Source organism: Lepisosteus oculatus, chromosome 20 (genome assembly GCF_040954835.1).
Source record: "Lepisosteus oculatus isolate fLepOcu1 chromosome 20, fLepOcu1.hap2, whole genome shotgun sequence".
NCBI lineage: Eukaryota > Metazoa > Chordata > Actinopteri > Semionotiformes > Lepisosteidae > Lepisosteus > Lepisosteus oculatus.
Genome location: NC_090715.1, coordinates 1960119 through 1973395, shown reverse-complemented (window position 1 = coordinate 1973395; position 13277 = coordinate 1960119). Strand labels below are relative to the sequence as shown.

The 13277-nt window shown below is 52.6% G+C and overlaps 1 protein-coding gene across 1 annotated transcript; it reads right to left on the bottom strand.

Annotated features, from left to right (window-relative positions):
• Nucleotides 1-754: 754 nt before the first annotated feature.
• Nucleotides 755-12521, bottom strand: heatr3 (HEAT repeat containing 3). The gene is made up of 15 exons (XM_069181303.1): nt 12185-12521; nt 9335-9507; nt 8083-8170; nt 7778-7890; nt 7269-7378; nt 6695-6835; nt 5761-6041; nt 5050-5140; nt 4539-4687; nt 3994-4076; nt 3474-3610; nt 3131-3219; nt 2757-2900; nt 1741-1917; nt 755-1283 (listed from the first exon to the last, which is right to left on the bottom strand). The coding sequence occupies exons 1-15, from the start codon at nt 12323-12325 to the stop codon at nt 1161-1163; spliced, it is 2040 nt and encodes a 679-aa protein (XP_069037404.1). The 5' UTR covers nt 12326-12521; the 3' UTR covers nt 755-1160.
• Between the last annotated feature and the right edge of the window lie 756 nt (nt 12522-13277).

Sequence of the window (13277 nt, the reverse complement as noted above, 5' to 3'; positions counted from 1 at the left end):
TCTGTGAGGAACCGGGACTGAGAGTTGAACATTTACAGACAAGTGCAGTTAGAAAGAACCGATTATAAAATCTTTTACCGATATTAATAAACACAGATTCGCACTAATTTGTGAATTTCCCAAACCTAAAACACTGTATCAAGAGCTCAAATGGAACTGGCTCATCTTCCTCATTAGCCCAGTGATTTCCTCACCTCCACCACAGGACAGCAGTAAGCTCTGAGTTACCTGCTTACTGGCAGTGTTCATCTGTACCAAAGAGCAGGACGCCTCCTGCTACCCGGACACAACCCTTTTATCAGTGGCTGCACAGCGCAGGGCTTCAGTGCAGAAAGGAAAGGAGCACACAACCTTCCCCTTAAACACTTTTCACCCAGTTCAAGAAGAACCTGCGTAAGGAGAGGAGGATGTGGAGCGGGTCTTCAGTACGGTGAGCAAACCAGAACCTCGAAGATATCACACCAAAAAGAGCTAAAATATAAATACATGAAACACGTAGAGAACCCAGCTGATGGCACAGCCCAGACACTACAGATACTAGACAACAGAAAAGCCACCAGCCACATCTGCCACCAGTATGAAGCCCAGTGAGACAGCAAACCCATATTATAATAAAGCCCTACGTCGTGAAATTCCTGGCTAGCAGGGATGCGTGTCCAGTCTTGAAAAACTGTAAGACTTCAAGCCCAAGTGTGCCACACTACTGATCATTAAACGAAGAATTCATAATTTTAAAAACACTTTCAGAATTGCGTTATAACTTAAAAACGGCGTCATTTTATTCAGAATTGCATTGTATAGCAAAGGAAGTTTTATTTAAATGGTAATACAGTATTGCAACCATCCCTTGGGTTTTTTATTTTTTTTCCCTTACATTCTGTGATCAACAAAGCGATCCATGGTGAAAAAACAGGACCGGTACACTTTCTAGAAAAAAGAAAAAACAAACCAACAAAATTTAAATATGGATTTCATTCTCAAGCACCTTGTGTGGCGCAAAGGGCTTTTGCCAACACTCCGGTCTTCCACACAGGTCCTCTGGTGTGGTGGAAGGAGCTATTCCCCAAATTCCCAAAGCTCCAGTCTTTCCTACGGCTCCTCCATCAGAGTCAGTTGGGGTGCACAGACCCCGACTCCCTCTCTCGAAGCAGCAGTCAGTGCTAAGAAGCGCAGTTTTTCTCCAAGCTCTCCTGGTACCTGATGAAGCGGCGGAGGTTGATCTTGATGTTATCCAGCACGCACAGCTGGTCCGGGCTGCAGCTCCCCTTGCCTTCTTTCCTCAGCTGGAAGAGAGGAGGGGAAAAACAGAGCGTCACTGGCAGGGACTGCTGGACCAGGTAAAGAACAGGGCTCTGCCCACAGACAAGGCGATGGCTGATGTGGTATTCAAGAAGGACGAACGCTGAAAGAAGCAGCTAGCGATTTAACTGGGAGAACTGCTGAGGTCCGAGATTTACAGGAGATGCTTAAAAGGAAAACTTGTCCAATGTAGCTTCTTGCAGAGAAACCTTTTGGTTTCGTGAACAGACCTTTTACTGATATTCAAACTCAGGATCAGCTGGACTGGGCCAGACATCTCCACTGCAAAGTCATCGTCCTCTGTGATTGTTTAAGTGACCTGCAGCAACAGGATCAGCCTGGTCTCTTAAGGCCCAGTGAGCTAGCTAATGCCCTGGCTGGACGGGCGTCCTGCCGAGCCCAGCTGGGGAGGTGGAAATACTGCGTGTTCGCGTGTCGGACCTTGGCCTTGAAGACAGGCTGCAGGGCGCTCAGAGCAGGCAGCAGCCGGATCTCCTTGGCGGCGCGCTCCGCCTCCGGCCCGTCCGCGAACACGTCGAACAGGGCGTCCAGGGCCTCCCCGCACACCACCAGACTGGGGTCCTTCGACGCGACTTGCAGGAGGAAGTTCCCGATCATCTGCAGAGTCAGGCACAACAGAACATACAGTGGCATTGGCTCTAGGCTGGGCTCAGTCCTGGAGCACAGACCAGATTCATCACAGACGTGCACTGAACACTTTCTAGAGATATCATCTTCACATCTTGTTCTTTTACATAAAGAAGATGTCCCACTGAAATTAATTGCCGTGTTCTCATGAAAAGTGCTGTGAGATCTATGTTGTCCACATGGTAAGCATAACATCTTATCTGTAGCACAGCGTCCTTACAACACACTGTCTTTAGAGCACAGACCTCCTCTCTCAACGTCCTAAGATAGTGCTTTTACATTCTGATCAATGGAGAAGTGTGACACCTACACACTACTCTCTAGATAGACAGCAGAGTGGGCACAGCAGTCTGTTACTCCTGTAGATGGACAGCAGTGTGGGATCTCCTGTGGGTGGACAGCAGTGTGTGGACAGCAGTGTGGGATCTCTTGTGGGTGGAAAGCGGCGTGGGATCTCTTGTGGGTGGACAGCGGTGTGGGATCTCCCGTGGGTGGACAGCTGTGTGGGATCTCCCGTGGGTGGACAGCAGTGTGGGATCTGTTGTGAGAGGACAGCAGTGTGGGATCTCCCGTGGGTGGACAGCAGTGTGGGGATCTCCCGTGGGTGGACAGCAGTGTGGGATCTCCCGTGGGTGGACAGCAGCGTGTGAACAGCAGTGTGGGATCTCTTGTTGGTGGACAGCAGTGTGGACAGCAGTATGGGATCTGTTGTGGGTGGAAAGCAGTGTGTAAACAGCAGTGTGTGATCTCTTGTGGGTGGACAGCAGTGTGGGATCTCCTGTAGGTGGACAGCAGGGTGTGGTCAATACCTGCAGGCTGGCGGACGTGCCCTCCTCTCTGGCCAGCATGCTGCCCGTTATGCCCAGGATGGCCATGGAATTGATCCTCACACTGACAGTCCCACACTGTGTGGCTGCTTCACTGAGACTCATGAGCTGCTGGGGAGTCATACACTGCAGGACAGAGACACAAAGAGTCGTGGAGAGCTGCACCCGGAGAGGAAGACTCTTTTCAGCAAGACTGGAATAAATATTCCTGTACCACCTTGAAAATAGTATGGATTATGCTGGGACAGGCAGTACAACCAATATAACAACAGATAACAACACTGAACACCATACGGAACAGTCTGGGTGTTTTATTTGTGGCTTCGGATGAAGGGATGCAGACTGGCACCTTTTACCTGGGGGATGTTTTTGGCAGCCAATATCTGCAGCAGAGACCTCAGGGCACTGGTGATGGCCTCCAGAAACTCGTCTTGTTTGGGAATCTCTGAAAACAACAAAGCTTTAGTTAATCATCCAGGTTTGTCTTCGCCCATTGCCTTAGATACTAACACTTTTCCTAAAGCAGTTTCTGAAGTAATACCGATTAATTAAAAATCCCCAGGGAGCCAAGCAGCAGGGCAAGAGGTATGCTGATCACTGAAGATATAGCCCTTAGTGGGCCGGAATGTTCTGTGACTTCTGCCTCTGCATCGGTAACCCTATTGGCACTGGACTCTGGCCGGACGGCCCGCATCTCACCTGGCTTGCTGAAGACCAGTTTGGACAGGTGCTCTGCCAGCCCCTGCAGGGAGGCCACGCCGCCCAGAGTCTCTGCCTCCATGGCGGACAGCATGTTGTGAAGGCAAGTGAGGGCCCGGCACTGCACCCGATGCATCCTGGGAAACATGGGGGAGACACGTCAACAAAGGCCCCTGGCCAGGCCTCTGGCCCCTCGCGCCTAACTCGAACACAGCAGCCACAGCCCTTCTACCAGCTACCAGAGATTACCAGCCCTGCTACTTCCACAGCTCTCAGAAAAGCTGCTGGGATGCAGTTTTAGTAATAAAAACAGGCATATGAGCTAACCATTTCTAACAATTTTTTGGATGATTTGTGAAGCCCACCACAAACTGAAAACAGTGCTACGGAGTTTCTTAAATTGTCTCCTGAAGTTAGACAGTGGTGGCTCAGCACACAGCTGAAGGGCAGGACTCTTCCTTTATCTGTCATCCCTGACTTCAAACAAAAAAGGCCGACCGAGTGGGGCAGAAGGAATCACCTCTTCACGAGGCCCTTCCAGGCTGGGCTCTTGCTGCAGGCCTCCACGGCAGCACTGCTGGGGAACTCGGTCTTCTTGAGAACCTGAAACGAGGACACTTGGAGAGTCAGGTTTATTCCCTGCAGCCTTGAGGAGAGAAAGGCCATTCAAGGGATCATGCCTCAGGGGGAAGACCTGGTTTCTGAGGTGTTCTGAGGGAAATAAGAGAGGCTGCAGACACAGCAAGTGAAACAGCCAACCACAGCAGCCACCAGCAATTACCCAAACAACCACTGGTAAATAGTGTCCACTTGAAACTGATAAGGTGCACCTGCGTTTTTTTCCTGTTTTTTCCTCGACACCTCCTATCCCTACCATATCTCCTCATGTTATTCATTGTGCATATCTTGTAAATTGTAAAATGTATTGTATTCTACTCTGTAACCTTAATTCTATCAACTTCTGTCCTATCTCTTTATGCTGTATTGCTGTGCAGTTGATAAATAAACCTTGACTGATCGATTGATTGATTAAAACGGAGGAGCGGGGGGTCACGGGCTCCGTACCTTCTCTGGCAGCTGGTGGTTGAGCAGAGCGCTGTGCACCTCGGCCGACAGACACAGCGGGGAAAACAGCTGGCTGGAGTTGCAGTCGGACACGCACAGGTCACTCTCATCGCTGCTGGACAGCTCCTCCCACTCGTCGTCAGAGGGGTCTGTGACATTGCGCGCACATGGGGAGGGAGAAAAAGCACAACACACCACTGAGCCCTGAAATCTGAAGCGCCAGTCTTGAATAAAGAGAAGCCGAAAAGTGTTTGCATCAGTGTCTGTCACAAATCCGATTTTCTCAGTACTTGGATACAGTACATATTGGAAAAACAAGATCTTATTAGCTCAGATTAAAATCTTCTCTTTTATATTGTAAAACACATCCAGGATTTATGCTTATAGCCTGATTTCTGCAAAAGGAAGTAATTGTGCAAAGGTTTTGTCTCTGGGATTAAGTCAGCATCCCTTCCAAAAGCTAGACCAGGAATCCCCATACCAGTCTCAGTATTCCCAGTGTATCCCTTACCATCCGAGCAGCACATGTTCACGATGATCTCCAGCGACGTCTGCTGGGCAGAGAGCAGGGCTGTGGCCTCCTTCAGCTCTTCGTGCTCCGCCTAGACACGCAAGAACACGCGACCGTCACGCGTGGTGCCAGGGGACGGCAGGCAAGAGGCATGAGCAGAGCCGCTTCCCCACAGGCCAAAAACCTAGACCCCCGCATGCACGACGGCAGCCGAAAACACCCGAGCGCAAAGACTGAGAACGAGGTGGCACCAGTGCGGAACGTTGCACTGCTGCAATGGATAGCAGCCATTCTAGAGCCACATGGCCTTCTCCAACTCTCTTTTAAGAGAGAACAGAGGTGGGGCGAAGCCATCATTTGCTGTAACCCTGGGATGCCCTGTGGCAGCTGTAGGCCCTGAACGCCTGCACTGTCAGGCAGACTGTCAGACCACGCCTCATGCTGAATGCACCCTAGTGGCTGCTGTCTGAGAGAGACCTTCTTTCAAGTTCTGTGTCTCCAGCTCCGGAGGGGGTCCTTTCTGCACTGTGGGCTACCTGCAGAAGCAACACAGTTTCTGCTCTACAGTAATTTGGGAAGATGACAAGCAGTAGGGGTGCAGGAAATGGCTAGGTTATAATTCAGCCCTACAGTCCTTATATCACCATATCAACTGTTGTCAACCTCCATGGGGTTAGTTTCACTAAGGGCAAACATTTAGGTTATACTTACAGGTAGCAGGTCTGAAATATCATCTTTCTTCCAGGCCGGTTTCTTTTTCTTCATCAGCTCCTCTTCCTCCATCTCTTCCTCTGTCGGACTCTGGGGCACCTGCATGTCCATCTCCCCGCCATCGGTGGTGCCCTTCCTCCGGCGGGCCTCTGCTTCCTGCAGCTTCAGGATGTGCTGGCCCGAGTCGAGCTCCAGGCTGGCAGACAGCGTGGCGATGATGGCGTTCAGGGTCTGTGCCTGCTGTGCCGAAGGCAGGGCGCTCTTCATGTTCCAGACGGAACCTGCAGAGGGCCACAAATGAGGTATGAAGGAACAGCTCTTGACACACACTGGATAGTTGAGGAAAGCCTTCAACACCCGAAGTCACTGTAGTAATAACTAAAACTCACAAAGACAATTTACATCGCTTGATGTTTTCCTCCTTTAAAAAAAAGACCCTGGGACTCTCAAGTGGTCAATCAGTCAAGGCGCTTGCACCAGAGCGATTTCAGCTCTATGATCAAGGCGTCATGGGTTCAGAACTGGGCTGTGTCACTAGCCGACTGTGACTGGGACTCCGTGAGCGATGGCTATTGTGGGCTAGTGGGGGATCAGTCGGCCAGGGCTCTCTCGGCTCTCAGCAGCGGGTGGGCGGGGCAGAGGAGTCTGTCTGCACTTCCTCATCCTTCCCCCGTGTGCACTGACAGGGTTTGGAGTGAAAGACACACAACTGGGTATTCCAAACTGGGTGGGCGTATAACAAAATCACTGGGAAAAAAGAAGTGCTAAAAATGATCTCAATCTGTTCAACAATGCGAAACAAAAATCCACCCTGATCTCCAGCATCTGAAGCCCCAGAAAGCACAACTGCTGCTCAGTCTCTACCTTTGTTTTGAGTCAGACACCTGCCTTCGTGATCAGAGCGCACGAGGACGAGGGAGAGGCGGGGTCGAACCTGCAGCCAGGGTGCGGAGCAGCGCGTGTCTCAGTGTCTGCTGGGAGGACAGCAGCACGGACTCCAGCCCCTGCAGCACAGCTGGGGTCACAGCAGCCTGCAGCTCCGGGTTCTCCTCCGTCACCGTCTGCAGGCAATACGCTGTACACCAGCATGGGAAGAAGGAACAAAGCAAAGAGGAAACAGCGATCATCAACCTGCTCACCTCTCCCAAGCCACTTCTGCGCCAATGCACCACGCGCCTGAATCACAATGCACACCACTGCACTTCTTTCCTGCTTTGAACATTGTTGCTAGGAGGCTGTGAGCGAGCAGTCACCTGCTCCCATGCTTCAGCCACAGTTCTTGTTACCTGTTACCAGCGGGGCCCAGCTTTGAGCCCTTAATCTCAAGCTGCATCACCAGGGGTCCCTCTGAGCTCCACTCCACGATTCAGGCAACACAGGACGAAGGCCCCATTGTCAGAGAAGATGCCCATTGTCACAGGTCACTCTCTAATCCCAGTAAGGCACACTGGACAATCGAATGCTTAATAATCCCCAGCTGCGCAGCGCGGAGCGCAGGGAAGACTCACCCGCTGACACTGCCAGCTCCACGTTGTGGGGGTGTGTCTCCAGACATCGCATCAGCACCTCCAGCAGGCCCTGCTTATTGAACACCGCCACCGCCTGGCTGCAGCTCTCACTGCAAGGGACACGCAGACGGCGTCAGGCACACACACACACTCTCCCAGCTAGGACTGCGAGTTTCATGATCTGTATTTCATACCTATTCCTTGTTCTTTAGCAGCATTACATGGTCTTTTATTGATGCCACCCGAACCAATTAGCTTAACAAATTCAGAACTGGGAAAGTGAGTCCTTAATGAGATGGTTTAAGGGATCGGCATCTTAAAACCGAGATTCTCCCTGTTGGTCCCAGAGCCACAAGGTCATTTAAATGCACACACAAGAACTTGACTTTAACAGTAATGGGAACTGAGGAGTGTTTACACTGCTCTGATCAGCAGTGATTTGTTCACGGTGTGGCTCTGCAGCCAGCGAAGAGCCAGCAACCCTGCACTGGGCTCTGCAGCCCTCTTACCACAGGTTCCACAGGAGGTTCACTGCCTCGATGGCCACAGCCTCCAGGGAGTTCCTGCGGTCCCTGTCCGGGTCAGGGGAGGGGGCAGAGCTCGAGTCAAACCCCGCGCAGCACTGCAGCAGAGCACAAAACACACGACACAACAATCAGACACTCAAAACGTCGCTCTGTACGACAGACGCGTACCTCGCCGGCCTTTATCAGGCTAAAAAGAGAATGACTGAGAGAAGGGGTGACGGCGGGGAAAAGACAGTAAAAGCCAGTTTAGGGGTCCCGCTCAGTCCCAGCAGGCTCCAGGACCTCACCTCCCGCAGCAGAGAAGTCAGGGGCGTCATGACGTCCTGCCTCACCATGTCTTCGCACACCTCGAACCCGCCACACGCGCTCAGGTTCCTGGGACAACAGACACAGCGAGGTCACGCTCTGCTCCAGCCAGTCCGCTGGTGCCGGGCGTGAGTGGGGGGCAGGAACCCGGACCGAGTCCGGATATATGGATAAACAAGGAAGACTGGGAAACGGAGAAGCCCAGGACCCAGAAACCAGCGCCTCCTTGTCCAGCGGCACCCAGTGTTATCTGACATCACAGCGGCGTATTCAGGTGTGCAAATGATGCAGTCGTCCCCCAGCGGCCTGATCTGCACTGTTTGAAGAACAGCAGGCTGTTGTAGGGTTGAGAGAGATGTGGTGTCCATCCGTCTCTACAAATCGACTCACGAGAAGGCAGCGAGCCTGGAGGCCTCAGTCCACTCCTCCCCAGCGCCCAGCGCCCCTGTACTGACCTGAGCGCCCCACTCCGCCCCAGCGCCCCGTACTGACCTGAGCGCCCCACTCCGCCCCAGCGCCCCCGTGCTCATCCCAGCGCCCCACTCCTCCCCAGCGCCCAGCGCCCCCGTACTGACCTGAGCACCCCACTCCTCCCCAGAGCCCCGTACTGACCTGAGCGCCCCACTCCGCCCCAGCGCCCCGTACTGACCTGAGCGCCCCACTCCGCCCCAGCGCCCCGTACTGACCTGAGCGCCCCACTCCGCCCCAGCGCCCCCGTGCTCATCCCAGCGCCCCACTCCTCCCCAGCGCCCAGCGCCCCCGTACTGACCTGAGCGCCCCACTCCTCCCCAGCGCCCCGTACTGACCTGAGCGCCCTACTCCTTCCCAGAGCCCAGCGCCCCGTACTGACCTGAGCGCCCCACTCCTCCCCAGCGCCCAGTGCCCCCATACTGACCTGAGCGCCCCACTCCTCCCCAGCACCCCGTACTGACATGAGCGCCCCACTCCTCCCCAGAGCCCAGCGCCCCCTTGCTGACCTGAGCGCCCCACTGCTCCCCAGAGCCCAGCGCCCCCATACTGACCTGAGCGCCCCACTCCTCCCCAGCGCCCCCTTGCTGACCTGAGCGCCCCACTCCTCCCCAGCGCCCCCTTGCTGACCTGAGCGCCCCACTCCTCCCCAGAGCCCAGCGCCCCCTTGCTGACCTGAGCGCCCCACTCCTCCCCAGAGCCCAGCGCCCCCTTGCTGACCTGAGCGCCCCACTGCTCCCCAGAGCCCAGCGCCCCCTTGCTGACCTGAGTGCGCCGGCGGCGGTCTCCCTGACGGACAGGCTGCGGTCCAGCAGCAGCGGCCCTAGGCAGCGCACGGCGTCCCTCTGCAGGAAGGCCGGGATCACCTGGCTCTGCTGCACCATCCGCGAGATGCTGGCGCAGGTGTACTCCCGCACGTCCGGGCTCGGGTTCTGCAGCTGCCACAGGCACACACAGACACAGGCGTGACAGTTCTCAAGAAAACTCCAACTGTGCCACTGCCCAAGAACCCTAAGGCAACTTGTGTGAGTGATTTTCTGCCCAGTAGCACTCACTTCAGTCATGTGCCTAGAAAGCCCAGTATTGTCATATATACTGCACTATCCCATAATCTCTTGACCCACTTCAGTTTGCTTACCGCCTGAATAGGTCAGTTGATGATGCCATATCTCTAGCACTACATAACTCCCTAGAACATTCAGACAGATGTATGTTAGGATGCTGTTTAGGGATTACAGTTCGGCCTTTAACACAATTGTTGCCACCAAGCTGGTCCCAAAACTCAGGAATCTGGGCTTATGCAACTCTATCTGCAACTGGATACTGGATTTCCTGGCAGGCAGACCTCAGGTTGTGACAATTGGCAACAATATCTCCTCCACAGTGATCCTAAACACTGGAGCTCCCCAAGGCTGCTGTCTCAGTCCTAGGCTGTACTCTTTGTTCACCTACGACTGTACAGCCACTTACAGCAGCAACCACATTAATATGTTTGCAGATGACACCGCTATTATTGGGCTGGTCAACAACAACGAGTCCACATACAGGAATGAGGTGGAGCACCTTATAAGATGGTGCCTTGACCACAATCTGGCCCTGAATGTCACCAAGACAAATGAACTCATTGTGGACATCAGGACACCCAGAGGGAGTCTCGCCCCAATCAGCATCGAGGGTACAGCAGTGGAAACTGTCAGCTGCTTCAGATTCCTGGGGTCTGTAGATCTCTACGGACTTGGCTTGGTGTCACAACAGCCGGTCTGAAAAAGGCACAACAGCGCCTGCATTTTCTGCAGCACCATAGAAAGCGTCCTCAGTAGTGGCATCACTGTGTGGTACAGCAGTATTACCATGCATGACAGAGACGCACTACAAAGGGTTGTGGCAACAGCGCACAGGATTATAGGATGTGATTTACCATCAATCGGTGAGATTCACATCATCCGGTGTCGCAATAAAGAACGATCATCATTCAGGATCCCAACCATCCCAGCCACAGACTGTTCTCTGGCAAGTGGGACTGCACTATTAAAGCACGGACCACTAGACTCAAGAACAGTTTCTACCCTACTGCAGCATGTATCCTTAACGACTAACTGCAACGCTTCAGACCCAATACACACCTGCACTATACACGAGCCCCCACTTCCTTACAGACTGAACCAGTTAAACAGGGTCCGTTGAATTCCTGCACACTGATGCCCAAAGAGAGCTCTAGTTCTAGACCTTGTAGGCCTTGGTTCAGCAACAGGCTTTTTGACGGATCATTACTATGAGTTATTTTATTGCTCTCGTCCACCGGGGGCAGTGCGGTGGCTCTGTGGCTCAGGATCTGCCCCTGTGGCTGGAAGGTTACCAGTTCAAATCCCGCGGCTGGCAGAGGAATCCTACTCCGTTGGGCCCCTGAGCAAGGCCCTTAACCCCAGCTGCTCCAGGGGCGCCGTACAATGGCAGACCCTGCGCTCTGACCCCAAGCTTCTCTCCCTGTCTGTGTCTCATGGAGAGCAGGCGAGGGTATGCGAAAAGACGAATTCCTAATGCAAGAAATTGTATATTCCAATAAAGTGATCTTATCTTATCATATCCATTTCCTATCCACTTTATCAAATTCACAGTCTAAGGGAAGCCGGAGCCTATCCCAGTAAGCAACAGGTGCAAACAGGGAACACCCTGGGTGGGACGCCAGTCCATCACAGGCCAGATGGACACGAACGCAGACTCACGCACTCAGAACAGGGCCAGTTTTCCCAGAAGCCAGGTCTTTGGACTGTGGGAGGACAGGAGTTGGCACATTCTCCACACACATAGACAGCACCCCAGGTCCGGACTTAAACTCAGGACCCCACCACGACTGTCATGAATAACACATGACCGTATATCATTATTAATTAATCAATTTGCAGACACTAAAGAAGTGACAGAGAAATTTGAGAACTTGATTGATGTCCACAAGTGCAGAGTCACATTCAAGCAGAAGAGTAATATATAGATACAATAGAGGAAACTAGTTCTGCGCTGAGTCCACTTACAGAAAACATGTATTTATGTTGATACAATTATCATCTTCAAGACAATTTGGGAGAACAATAAAAACGCAAACGATGTTACAATATCGCGATAAAAGTGTACACTAAGTGCATCTAAATATGAGAACAAAGGCTCGTCTTTACACAGAGAGTTATTGGGGTTTGGAACAAACTTATGATCTTTTCGTGTTTCAAATCGTTTAGACTAAACTAACGGAGGAGCGTACCAATGCATGGAAAACAACTCGGAAGAGGAAGGAGAATTAATCACCAGCTCCCAAATCCAAGAGTCGGTGAATACCAGCGCGCTTTGTAGTGTGCTAAACAAACTGTCCTGCCTGGCAACATGTCGCTGAACTTTCTGTAACCACTACAGACACGCCAAGATGAAGAAAAGCGCTGGTGGTGGTTTAAAAGGAGAAAGCGGTCTAACTTTCCCTGCAGGGGCGCTAATCGCACGTGCCTCCGCTCAGCCCTTTTAAACTGGGGGACAGCCGGGCCGAGCGGAAGCATGTGACGCCGATTAGATGCATTAGTTTCAACCGGCCTCGACACCGCCGGACACCGCCGCCAGACGAAAACCTCTTACTTTGTCCAGCAGCTCGCCGGCTGGGGTGTCGACCTCTCCAGCCTCTCCGTCCTCCTCGACCTCCTCCTGGCCGATTCTGACGGGCAGCCCCTCCGCCGAGAACTGCGGCCGCTTAAACTTCTTGTTCTTGCTCTTGCCCATCGCGCTGTCGTCTGCGGGGCGAGGCGGTAGTGGCAGCTAGGCGCGGTTGTGTTACGGGACCCACACGCACTCCGATCTCAAGCGCTGCGCCCGGCCATGTGCGGATCAGTGTAGTGTAGTGTAGCTCGGCTCAGCCCCGCACGCCGCCGCCGTCCATCGCCACGGTCGCGCCGGCAAGCACGCGCACGCCGCGCGGCCTGACGCCGAGCGTGGGGCTGGGCTTGCGCGCGATGGAGCGGGCTCGGGCGCCGCGCGGGGGCTGCTGCCGCCTCGCGGAGAAGGAACAGCCTCTCCCAAGTCCCATGACTTTAAAAATCAAGAAATCGTGTTTTGTGGCACGGATTAAAATCTCTAAAACTTCTGCTTTTGCGCTTCCAGTTGATTTTACATGCAGTAGCTTAAATGGTATTAAAAAGATCACGGCCCTTTAGGTTTAACAGCAGAAGGAAATTGAAGAGAGCGACTAAGCAGCGGGATGTTGTCAGAAATGAACGAGGCAGTCATATTCTATATTGGGTATTCATTTCGCATTGCATTTGAGCTGTTGGAGGTCATTTAACATTTTTCATTGTGCAAAACCATTTCTGCTATTCATCAGAGAAAAACTCCAGGCAGTACAGAGGTAACAGACTGTTTTAATACTGCTGTAAAACTATAACCTTCACAGAGATGGTAAGTGCCAATTCTGTATCGGTAGTCTTTGGGTTTGCACGCTGAACCCATTTTTACATTAAGAGTTCACAAATTTAGTTATATGGGGATCCTTAGGCTAGACAGACTACCCCCCGCAAAAATAAATGTGTGACCAACACCCCTGTCCTGTGAGGTCTCTTCTGTCAGAAACGAACTGATGGTATTTAATGTATCGGCAAAAGATTCTGTCTGGAAGTTGCTAATGTTGATTCAGCTAACACACAAAAGCAAATATTCAGGTAGTTGGGTATCCAGGCCT

Excerpts from the sequence above, each read along its gene's own strand:
- heatr3 (XM_069181303.1), bottom strand. The coding sequence starts at position 12,325 with ATGGGCAAGAGCAAGAACAAGAAGTTTAAGCGGCCGCAGTTCTCGGCG. Across the intron at positions 8,171-9,334 it reads ACCGCCGCCGGCGCACTCAG|GAACCTGAGCGCGTGTGGCG; the intron begins GTCAGCAAGGGG and ends CTGTTGTCCCAG. Across the intron at positions 6,836-7,268 it reads GGAGCTGGCAGTGTCAGCGG|CGTATTGCCTGCAGACGGTG; the intron begins GTGAGTCTTCCC and ends GCTGGTGTACAG.